The sequence below is a fragment of the Ascaphus truei genome, chromosome 7 (assembly GCF_040206685.1).
Source record: "Ascaphus truei isolate aAscTru1 chromosome 7, aAscTru1.hap1, whole genome shotgun sequence".
In the NCBI taxonomy this organism is placed as follows: Eukaryota; Metazoa; Chordata; class Amphibia; order Anura; family Ascaphidae; genus Ascaphus; species Ascaphus truei.
In genome coordinates this window covers 69,206,058-69,218,993 of record NC_134489.1, presented here as the reverse complement: position 1 = coordinate 69,218,993, position 12,936 = coordinate 69,206,058, and the positions used below count along the sequence as shown (strand labels likewise).

At 40.1% G+C, this 12,936-nt stretch overlaps 1 protein-coding gene across 4 annotated transcripts in view; it reads right to left on the bottom strand.

Annotated features, from left to right (window-relative positions):
- Positions 1–12,936, bottom strand: part of SESTD1 (SEC14 and spectrin domain containing 1) — a 151,251-nt gene that overhangs the window by 9,261 nt on the left and 129,054 nt on the right. For all 4 annotated transcript variants that reach the window (XM_075608930.1, XM_075608932.1, XM_075608931.1 and 1 more), the window contains 3 exons: positions 12,007–12,201; positions 2,012–2,126; positions 703–862 (listed from right to left, as the gene is read on the bottom strand). In XM_075608930.1, the coding sequence (XP_075465045.1) occupies positions 703–862; positions 2,012–2,126; positions 12,007–12,201 (470 nt within the window). The remainder of the gene's footprint in view (positions 1–702; positions 863–2,011; positions 2,127–12,006; positions 12,202–12,936) is intronic.

The window sequence follows — 12,936 nt, the reverse complement described above, 5'->3', positions numbered from 1 at the left end:
GAACATATTAGAAGAATTCAGAAATGGAGGTAAAGTAACATACTGTATGGTAATTAAATACAAAACACATTTTTTTGTGCATGAAAGATTGTGCCTGCTGAAATCACTAGAGAAAATGTCACTTTAATTTTACCCTTTTATGTAAAATTATTACATATTTTTGCTTCAGCCACCCAGAGATTACATCCCATGTTTTAGATCAGAGTGGGCAACTCCAGTCCTCAAGCTCCACCAACAGGTTTTCAGGAGATCCCTGCTTCAGGATATCCCTCAGTCGTTGACTGAGCCACTAATTGAGGCGCCTGTGCTGAAGCAGGGATATCTTGAAAACCTGACCTGTTGGTGGCCCTTGAGGACTGGAGTTGCCCACCCCTGGTCTAGAAGTGACTTATTTTAAACTTAATTCCAACCATAATTACTTACACTAACCTCGGGTTTCCCAACTAAATTTCTCAAAATGTGACTTGGACCACCAGCAAAATCTTCAGGGCCCTGAACTGTAGGTAATGCGTAGTGCGTTTCAGTAATTATATAGAACTATAAAGCATTACCACTATTATCCAAATATCTCCGAACATTTTTTTTTTTGAATGGATAAAGAATGTTTTTTCCCAACACAAGGATCATAATATTTACAATATACCTGCTAATGAATATATTGCAGATATGTTATAATAGTCCTTATGTGTTAAAGTAATTTACCGCTGTTTCCTAAGTTGCATATCCTCCATCACTCCTTGAATATGTTCTACATTCTCTTTGTTTTCATTAGAGACGTCTTTTCCATAAGCCCAAGATGCCTGGTTTGTAATTTGATCCAAAAGACCTTGACCTTTCTCACGTAGACCTTGGAGGCCAGAGTCTAAAAGGAAAAAAAGTCAATTAATAGAACCGGAGGAATGTATTTATATTTAAACGTTTCTAGCATACTTGGTAGTCTTCATCATAAATAGCGAGAGCTCGCTGTATGCATTCAATATATTTTCAAGAAGCAGGTTATGTACCAATCAAAGTGGTTTAGGTAGCTCAAATGATTACGTATACTCTGGGGAGATTCGCGAAGCCCCGACTATGGTTTAGTGTCATGGTTGCCACTTTCTACTGAAGGAGATAAAAAAAATTAAATTTAGTGCTTGGCAGCGGCGTTTCCCGGCATCCATCAAGCATTTCCCTCTGCAACCCGTCAATATGGCGGTGCGACGTCAAATGGCGTTGCCAATGCAACTGGACGTCGCGCGGCTTTACGTTGCCACGAAAACGGTACGCCTTATGGTGATACGTGATGTCACTTTGTCACGGCAATGCAATGTTGTGTGACGGCGCGTAGCGTTGTCATGGCAACATGCGTCACGTGATGCTGGGACGTCACGTAGCATTCCTGTTGACATGGCCACGCGGCGCCATTTGACACCGCGCAGTTATATTTATAGGAATTACAGGGGGAGATGCCGGGAGGACGGTGAGGATGCTGGGAGACGCCGCCGGCGAACACCGCTGCACGCGCCAGCAGTAGGTTTATAAGGTAAACCCGTATCCCGGGGATACGTGGCCAAAACCCATAGCCCCAGGTCAAACCCGGGGTGGTGGCAACCCTGGTTATTGTCCAAGGTTTGTGCGTAAACTGCCATTCAAGTTGGTAGCAGTTAACACGGGATCACTGTGCGATAACCTATATGGGACCGAAGTGAATTCTGGCGTATAATATGTTAAAGAAATAATTGAATCCTGGGTTTTAGCTGTAAAATTAACTTTGTACATACAGAGGGAACTGGGTGGAAATAATGGTCACTGCTGCTTTGTGTTTTCATTCATCCAATATACTAATATCCTATATGCCCATAATCTTAAGAATCTGCAGTGACAATAGTTTGGGGCTCTGAGTATTATTTATTAAACTGACAGTGGGGCGCCTGTCATCATAAAGTTTATGGTATACTAATTCTTAATGCCCTAAACACAGCATGTAACTTTTTGCGTGCAATGAATTTGTGGCATTTTATTTACAACTTACCAACACTTTTTAGCTTCTCCTCGAGCAGTTTTAATGTTTGCTGGATCGCTGCTCCATCTGTTGGGGCCACATCAACGCACAGCATCCCCAGCAAGCCATCCAATTGCTGCGATAACTGAAACAAAGAACATTTACAAATCTAACTTTCATGTTCTAAAACACAATAAACAGGGGGGGGGGGGGGGCTAATCTTCCCCTACTAGGGGAACCTTCCTCCTGCCTCTACTCTTCTCCTGGAACCGCTCAACTGTTCCCCACACTCTTATCCCTCCTGTGATGCAGTTCCCTGTATCATCACAAGGTGGAGCCGATCACCTACTGCTTACTATTAACTCAATATACAACATGACATAGGAGAGGACACATGTCAACTACCACCATAAAGGGAGGGGGGAAGGGTGAGGGAAGGGGGGGGGGGAAGGGTGAGGGAAGGGGGGGGGAGGGGGGCTAAACTGACACCTAACTAAATTTAGATGTTGTCCCCAACATACATACACACAATGGGTAACACGGAGATATTTAGTGGCATACAGCCTAGACATGTAATGTACCATACCAGGGTCATACATGCTGGTGGTAACACTACTATGAATATCCTGAACAGATTATATTTAATAATGCACCTACATATTTGGTAGATACTTCAGAACAATATTTAAGCCATATACAGACTGGGTATATAGTATATAACATTCTTTCTTTCCTTGCACACTTGGCTCACACACAGCCTACATATGCTGTGACAGTCAGACACACACCTCTCGCGCCGATCATTTATATGCTATAAGACTGAACATTCTGTACATTCTATAAGACTGACAAGGAGATCTCATATACATACTACTGAACTTTGAAACCATAAACATTCTTTGTTAAACCGCTTATATAATGAGTGATACTAGACTACTCTGCTGCTAACATAGTCTATACATATTTCTGCACCCCACTTCTGGGACATACATAGTCATATCTGTGACTGCAATCATAAGCCCATTAGTGCCAACAGCCTTCTAACGATGAGCTCTGTAACTATACATTGCACAATGTTTCCCAAAATCTTACATACAGTCGTGCTAGAGTACTCAATTATCTATCTTTACTAGCACTGCTTGTCTGTATATATCTTCTTACCATTGTGTAGGGATCCTAAGTGTTAGGGCAGGGGTGCGCAAATTTTAATCTGCGCTCCCCTGCCTGCTTACCTCCTTGGCCCCCCTCCCCTCCCTCTGCTTGGGCTCTGGCGTGAAATGACATTGTGGGGTCATGTGACGTCACGTTGCCATAGCAATGCGATGTCGGGTTACCATGGCGTTGCGTCGCCGAACACCAGGTAGGAGAAGCTGCTGAGGCTTCGCGCGGTCCCCTGGTATTTAACTCAAATGCATCGGGGGAGAGTGCGTAGCCACCGCGCCCCCCCACCCCCCCGCGGGCGTGCTCCCCACTTTGCACACCCCTGTGTTAGGGCACTGTCCCTAACTAAAACACAACAAACACAGGGGCCTAATCTCTCCATTACTAGGGATACCTTTCCTGCTCTCCGATTCTCATGAAACGCCCAACTGTGCCCTTTATTCTTATTCCTCCTGTGATGAAGTTTCTCTGTGTCATCACAGGGTGCAGTCCATCACCTACTGCTTACTACTAACTCCTTATATTACATTAGTAACCACTACAAGGTGGGGAGGGGAGAGGGGATACACTTACATAAAAATATATATGCATACGCAAAAGGCAGAAATTGTTACACTACCTATGTGTAAACACACACACTAAAAATAATCATTATTTTTGTAACATAGTGCTGGCAATAAACACATCACTGGATGGTCAATTGGGCTTGTTTATAAAAGTGTGCAAATGGCGTTTGAGTAAAAAGGGGCAATATAGGATGGAGACAGTGCTTGCTGCATTCATTAAAAAAGTTCTCACGTGACCAAATTATGTGAAAAGTATCATTTATGCAGCAATTTTGCTTGGCGTTTGACAGTGTTTGTAACATGCAAATGTGTGCCAATGAGGGAATCTCGCCAAATTGAATATTGTGTAAATCAGGTGAGAGATAGAAACGGACAAAGGAAATCTCGCAAATCTCTCTACTTTGCCAAACCAGCGAGATTGAAAAATGAAGCTTTGCTGGGAGGAAGGAGGGAGAGAAAGCCTCTATATTCTATTTATATCCCTCACTTTTTATGACATCAACGCCAGTTTACCTACTAAACTCATGATGAAATGTATTCGAATACCAATGAAATATCAATATGCACAGTATTTGAATACAAATAAAGTATGTGTATATATTGTATTGGAATGCAAATTAAATGTGTATACCTACAGTATTTTTACATATATGTCTATATTAGTTGCATATAAAAAAATTATATGAAAACATTTCACCACAGGTTGAACGAGTTAACTGGTATTGGTGGAATATAAGGACAATGTGTACATTGTATTTTCAAAAATAGAGATATCGTTGGTGATACCATCCAATCTCTAACAAGAAGCACACTTGCTGGTGCACACTGGGGCAGTTAAAACTTAACATTTAATATTTCCACAATTAATATGTCTACACGTGCAAGTAAAGTTGTCATATATTTTATGTGTGTATTTGTTAATTAAAAAGTATATCAGGAAGTTGGGTGAGGATGCTGCTATTGGCTATGAAATTAGGAAACACAATAGAACACCAATATCAAATGTGATATTAATTATATAAAATTCACACAGCAATCTGGTTCAGTGTGTCACTAACATCCGAATATAGAATAGTAGTATAGCCTATTGGCTGTATATTCCCACAGAGATGGTTATTATATACAGCCCACTGGAGATCCTGTTTATTTTAATTTATCAATGTAGATCATTCAATTGAACACAAGTTAGGCATCCATGTGGTAGAAAATTGAGGTGTGCATAATTTGGGTGGTGATCAATAACACAGCATACCGCATTACCCACTATTAATTTATATAATGGTTGAACTCGTCTGTTATAACTATATACTGCTAGTATGACATATGTCAGTCTATCAAGCTAGCTAAATATAAAAGCTATGAAGATCACAGCCCAGCTCTAACATCACTGCTTAATTTTACTTCTATTCTAGTTGGAAATATAGACATTTGGTATGTGGGAGACTAGAGTTTAATTTCTTACAGTATATTTATTATAATTAACTTAATTCATGGTGAGTGGCATGTAGGATTAATTTTGTGTATATTGACACCCTACACATGCAAAATTTTGCATAGCAACAATCTGACTGGCTGTTAACACAGAATTGAATGAAGGGATTGGTCTATTTGGCATAGAATATACTCAGTAAGGCAGCGTGACTGCCGCATTCAAAGAAATAATGCCATTACATTAGTAAACAGTAAATCCCACCATATTAAACCTTCTTAGTGTTTAAATGTCTAGTGCAATAATGCACACGGCGGTGCGTTTAAACATCCAGCTACAACCTTGTAGGCAGTGCGAGACACAGCGTCCGATCCTCCTCCTGGATTGATGTCACTGCGTCATACGTCCAATGCGTTTCTCCCCCCACCCCCTGAATGGAGCTTCGTCAGGGGGGAAGGGGTGAGTGACAGATGCTGCGTGATGTGCCTTAAATAGCGTCAATGGTTGCTATAACAACCCTACTCCAATTCGGGGCTTATCGTGTTGCAATCCGAGCTAATAGGCTCTTTAGATGGTACTCATATCGGCAATGCGCTGCTTGTATTAGTGCTGACTGATACTATGTTGCAGAAGTATTACAACAAGATCAAAGATTAAAATATATATATAATTCATTTGTATCTCTTTGGGAGACAAACTGTGTGCATATCTTGCTACAATTGTCTTTGGACTATAAAGTGCATACACATTTAGAATATAATGTAGGGCTACTCAGATCCCTAGGCAGATAGTCAATTTATATAGCAAAATCAAGCATATACAGGTATATGCAGTGATGAATAATGCAGTAGAGTTAAAAAAAAAAAAAAAAAAAAAAAAATTGCGAATATACATTAAAATCTCAATATAACTAATTTGGACTAGTGTTGTAAGATCAAAGCTTTTTTGTTTATTGAGCGTTATGTATAATAAAAGATTGTCAGTTTACTGTGTGTATATATTTGGCTGTAGTTAATGTGAGCATATGGGGTAAAGTTGAGAATATTGATCATGATTTTCACATAATATGGGAATCAACTCTTGTGAATGTATGGTCTACAGTGTGTGAATAAAAATAATTATACTATTGTTTATCGAAGGATCGGACTCCTGACGAAGCTGCCACGCCAGCGAAACGCGTTGAGTGAACCAGCAGCAGTATAGCAGTGTGCCCCGAATGCTCCAGAACCCGTGTGAACCCATTCTGTGATCGATCACGAAACCGGAAGTGACGCGACGGGCTGGACCGGAAGTGACGCGACCTCGGGAGTGGGGTGGATGGTGTACACTAATGCTGCGCATCGATTTTAACGTGTCTAAGCACATGTTGCTCATGTAAGTGCAATAACAATTGCTTTTTTGAATATACTGATAGTGAACATACAATGTTGCACTAGAGTTGTCTTTTTTTCATTCCATTGAGGGTTTGTCCTGCTGACATCAGGGAGTGTATACAAGCAAGACCCCCCTGAATACTGCTGAGTCTCCTTACCACAATTACTGCTATTCAATGCTGTATTACAACTGGGAAAATGTGAGTTCCCAATCATGATTCCTGTTCAAACTGCTGTGTTTGTTTAGATATACCACACTATTTTATATTTTCTTCCTTATATATATATATATATGGTGAAACCTGCGCTCCCCACAAGCTTCTCCCCACCATCCAAGACAGGAGGAACTAGATCTTCTCCTAAGAGGGTCGAGCAGCGAAGTTTGCCATTCGTATTATTATTAATTTTATATTTGAGCACTTTTTGATTATTGATATTTATCACATTATCTTTATTTGTTTATATATTTCACCTTTAGAAGTAGCGCCTCACATTTATTGTTCTACACATGTAGGTAGGATCATCTGCAGTAGCTGTGGGAGCGTCTCATACAGTACATACTGGTTACTATATCGATATGCCTATTTGAATTTTTATTCTGTACGTGCATATCTTATCTTTTCAGAAATTGTCTTTATATACTACACTATGAGGGGCTTGCGCTTTCTTTTTTCCCTACGCCTCTGAAATTCCCTTATGGTTTTACCCACATATCTTAAGCCACAACTATAGATAATAAGATATACAGTATGACAATTAATATATTGTCTTATGTCATATTGTTTAGAATTGTCTGTATTATGTATGTATGTATGTATGTATGTATGTCTTTATTTATATAGCACCATTAATGTACATAGCGCTTCACAGTAGTAATACACTTGACATCATATAAATAACAAATAATACAAATAACAGATCACGGGAATAAGTGCATTAGACATAAAAGTAACATTGTGGAAGAGGAGTCCCTGCTCCGAGGAGCTTACAATCTAATTGGTAGGGATAATGTACAGAGACAGGAGGAGAGCATTCTGGTAAGTGCGCCTGCAAGGGGCCAAGCATTATGTATCGTGTATAGTATTATCCACAGTGCTACTCATATGCTTCTTTAAGCAATTGTGTCTTAAGGTGGTTCTTAAAGGTGGATAGAGAGGGTGCTAGTCGGGTTATTAGAGAATACTTTTGTGGGCTTAATATACTCACATGCTTTAGAGCTTTTGCATTGGTATGTACCTTTCAGTGAAGATGTTAGCCACGTTGTTTTCGGCTTTCTGTAAAAGTGGCTATGTATTAGCTCATCACGTAGATTGTTTTGACCGTCTGCTTGTAATGCCTGGGGTGCCTTTAAGAACTTTTGTTAAATCTTCATCAGATTTAAAAATGTGCCAATATTTAGCAAAGATGTACTTAATATATTTCCATCTATAATTGTAAGTGCCCAAACAATGGATTTCAGTACTGGCTGGTTTGGTGTTGGGTAACAATAGTGTATCTCTGTCACTGTTTAATGCTCAATTATAAGCACGTTTAAGATTTGCTATTGAATAGCCACGATTGAGAAACCTTTCTTTTACAGTAGATCAGTAGCTTGCTTCCGAAACTCTTGTTTAGTTGAAAAGTTACGTCTAAGGGCCTTTCTATACGTCTAAGTTACGTCTAAGGGCCGTGCATGTGCGAACGCACGTGCCGCATGCTTTTCGTGTGTATGTTGTGTATGCTGTGAGTGAAGGTACTGTGTGTATATGTGTGTGTGTATGTGTAGAGATTGTGAGTTATGTATTAAATAATTTTTTTTAAATAAAATAAAAATGTAATAAAAATATTTTTTATTTATTTAACTTTGACACACACACACACACACACACACACACACACACACACACACACACACACACACACACACACACACACACACACACACACACACGCCGGTAGCAGCGCAAAATCATTAATTTCCTCATCTTCTCCCTCGTCGGTCGGCTACAAGCTCACTACCGTGCGCGGCCCTATTATAGAATGGCTGGCTATCCTCAGCCAACTAAAACTGCCGCGCGCACGGCGTAGAACCCGCCCGTACTATAGAACAAGCCTAAGACGTAAAAACTGTCCTGTCGGAATCCCCTTGTAGCCGCTAGTAAGCTATTCCTGGCTATTTTTTTTTACAAAATACGGAAGTCTAAATTGCACTATCATCATCCTTAGTGATTCTCAAGTCCAAGAAGGTAATCTCTTGCTTGCTATGACCAGATGTTAATTTTAAGTTTGAGTTGTTATGATTTAATATTCATACAAATTCACTGAACAGTGGTTCTGGACCATTCCAAATGAGTAGAATATCATCTATGAATCTTAGCCATAATTCAATATGATCAGTATATCTCTTCAAGTCTTCGACGAACACATGTTGGTATTCCCACCAGCCCAGGTGCAAATTGGCATATGTTGGGGCACACGATGTGCCCATTGCTGTACCCTGGTTCTGGTGGTAGTATGTGCCGTCGACGAGAAAATAGTTATGCTGAGGACGAACTGTAATAAGTCCATTACAAATTCATTGTGTAGTTTGTATCCGCTGTGTTTGATACTGTAGTGCAGAAGTTTTTCTAACACAAACCAGTGGCAATCGCCAAAAAGACCCAGGTACATGCTGTGTCTAGTTTAAGGCAAGTTTAAGGCATTTCTGCATTGATTAATGGCCCATTAGATTAACAGCGAGGGTCCCTGGCAGTCCCATTCAAACTGAATGGGACTGCCAGGGACCCCTGCTGTGTTAATCCGATGGGTCATTAGTCAATGCAGAAGTGCCTTAAACTAGACAGGTTACACCCAGCATGTACCCAGCATGTAACCGGGCTAGTTTAAGGCAAGCTTTAGAATACTCGTTCGTCTGTAGATATAAAAAGTGTTCACAGGTTATTAGGCTGCGGCCTCAGTGTGTTCTACAGCGCATGGCTCGGCGTGCGCTGTACGAACACGTAACGCCCCTCAATGGTGCTGGGCCCAGTACGTACCTTCGCACACATTTAGCAGCCGCGCTCCATTACCATTTTTTTTTTCAAAAGACATGCAAATTGTGGTTAAAACTTGCGACGGGGGTGTGCCACGCCCCCCGGCGGTTCAGCCAATGAGGGCGAACCAGCCGCGTGAGGTCATGGCTATGCCCCCACAAAAACCCCAACACGTCCTCCCCCCCCATCGCAATCTCTGACTCTCCCCACAGACCACTGTGAAGTGCTGTGCACGTGCCACCCTCCCCGCTGGGCGCGTGCTACAGTGCTGACTGGGACCGCAGCCGTAGTCCATTTTTATGTGTTATGCTTGAATACAAGGATTCAACGTCCAGTGTGGCTAATAGTGTATTTTCGTTGGTATGAATGCCTTTTAATCTCAGGGGCGTGTCTTTTGTATCCTTAATGTATGAGGGTAAAGCAATTATAAATGGATGTAATATTCTGTCTAAATAGATACTGCTTTTTTCCGTTTTGTTATTGCCTGAAACTATCGGTCTGCCTGGTGGTCTATGTTGATCTTTATGTATTTTTGGCAAGGTATAAAATGTCTCAGTTGTTGGCAATTTAACAGTCAAACTCAAATTCTTTTTTATCAATTAGTTTTTTTTATCAAGAGCTCCCTTTAATAGTGAATTTAGTTCACTCTTGAATTTGGTAGTTGGGTCATAGTCTAAAATGCAATAACTATTTTTATCTTTCAAGATGCGTTTATTCTCTTTGACATAAGTCAGTGTTCATTATGATGATGTTCCCACCTTTGTCGGACAGTTTTATAGTTATATCCTGTTGTGACATACGATCTTTCAGAGCAATTCTTTCTTCTTTCGTGATATTATTCTTTATATGTCGTGCTGGTCTAATCTTCTCCAGATCGCGCGTAACGAGATCTGTGAATACTTCAACTTGTGGGCACATCGTCATAAGTGGTGTGAATTTGCTTTTTGGCTTTAAATTTGTGAAAGGACCTTCTTGAATAACCCTAGTGACTTCATTACCATCAAGGAGAGATATGAGATTACTCCTATGTATTTGATCCACTGCTGTCATATCAATGTTTTCAATTTCTCGCCGTGCTTTTTTGGCATGAAATTTGTGTAGTAATAGTTTGCATGAGAACAAGTTGAGGTCCTTAACCCAATCAAAAAGTCTGAAACCCATGGTCGGAGAGAAGGACAATCCCTTCTCAATACAATTTAATACAGTTGTTGAAAGGTTTAAGATTTTCAACTTGTCCTCATTTGCCGTATTCAACTATTTCTTTGGTTGACTTCATCCTGCTTTTACACTTGGTTTTCTGCCCTCCTCTCCTTGTTGCTCTTTAGAGAGGGAAAGCTCTAAAAAAAAAAAAACTTCTCTATCTGTCATAGGTTTAAGTGCACTAATAGTTGATAAACTTAGACTAAATTGTCTACAGTATGTTGAACATTAGCACCAATCCCTGTCTCAGAATTTCAGCTTCCGAAGATGAATAGTTGATGGTATTCTGTCTTCTCTTTTGAGATGTTTTATTGCTATATACTTTATTTAAGCTGTAATCCTGGCTGTCCCTCTGCAATTTCATTTTAAGTTATGGTGGGTGAAAAAGGCAAGGGCGAAATATGATATGGTAAACCTACCCAGCCTAGAAATATTTCAAAGCAAGTATAAACCAACCTCAAACTGATGATACCCATCAAGGTTGAAACATGTCTGTGAGTGGTTTGTACTTGCTTTGCTAATCTCATGCTGTGCTTAAAAGCTGTGTGAACGGCGATGCATCTGCTTAAATGGGCTCCAAGTGAATGGATATTCCAGGCAAAAGGTGACACTGTGCTCATTTGCATGTAATTTCCCAGAATCCCTTGCTGCAGTGGTTGAAAGGCAGGGTTGCAGACCTGTCTAAGACATGTGAATGTGCTCCCAAGTGATATTCTTTATTGGCTATATGCCAACAGTGGAGTTTTTTTGTTGCCTTTTTCACCCACCATAACTTCAATACACACACAGAGATCCAAAAAAAGGTCCGCAGCACTCACAAAATGTTGTCAAATGCAAAAAAGGTTTTAATAGAACATCACAAGCATCAGGGATAGTAACAGCAAAAACAGGGTCTTGAGAAACGACCGGGAGTTCCGAAACGTCGCTCCTGTTACCATCCCTGATGCTTGTGATGTTCTATTAAAACCTTTTTTGCATTTGACAACATTTTGTGAGTGCTGCGGACCTTTTGTGGACCTCTGTCTTGTATATATCTGTTGCTGGATGGTGATCCTGGCTGCACTGCAAGCACCGCGACTGATAAGATAAGTTTTTTGCCCATTTCCCTCTTCCCACTTAGAGTGCCCTGAACTTTCTTGTGTGTTTAATATATACATACACATACACACACACACAAATATATCTAAATAAAATATGTATGCATGCATGGACTCACACATACATACACATACTACAATATATACACTAAACAATATATTTAGTTGAAAATAATTTGATGACTTACATCCTGGGCAACACCGTGAAATTCTAGGGCTGTCTGGAGCAGGTTTTGCCGGAATTCTAGTTGGCTGGCTTGGCGATAACTGACATCACTGAGTCGCTGCTGCAAAGTTTTGAGCTCCACAAGGTCCTCTTCATCACCAGCATTCAACAGTGCAGCTATCTGCTGATTCAATTCAACATACACCGCAAACCATTCCTAAAAATGGAACACAACAAACACGATAGGCTTAGATAATGGCTTAGCTTTTCCAGCGTATATTATATATTAAAGCCCTATATGCTAGATTTAACAACCTCCATTATGGGTTAATGCATCTGAAAGGGCATTGGCGCCTACTGACTTGAAAAATAGTTATTGTTTGCTCAAATGTTAACAGGTAACTGAGCTTGAAAACCCTCAAAAATGAATTTTGTGAGTGTCACAATTATATGTAAGATTCTATACAATAGACCTACTTACAAACTGCAGACTGGCAACCCAATATGTCATTGTGACTTTGCAATCCAACCCTTGTGCATCTTTTGGACCCCCAGGAATATCAGTCTCCCACAAATATATTGTTGATGATCAGGAATTCTTAAAAACGTGCACACATTTAATTTCCTAAGAACTACTCAACTCTGAAGTCACTGCAGCATTATTTCTACTAAGCGTGCAAACCCAAAACTAAACCCAAATTGGGTTTACTGTAACTTTTGTTATATTAGTATTGTGCTGTTTAGAGTTAGGCTTACATTTCAAATACCTTCCAATCTTTGAAAAATAAGCTACTGGTGAAATGTGACCATGTGGATTTACTCGCAATTCTAATATATTTTGCAAAGTGTAGCTGCAACATGATTCTGTACACAAAATGGAGCTTGAACTTTTGTAAATGAGGGAACACAGATGATGTTTAACTACTGGAATAAAATTGTAATCCAATGTCCC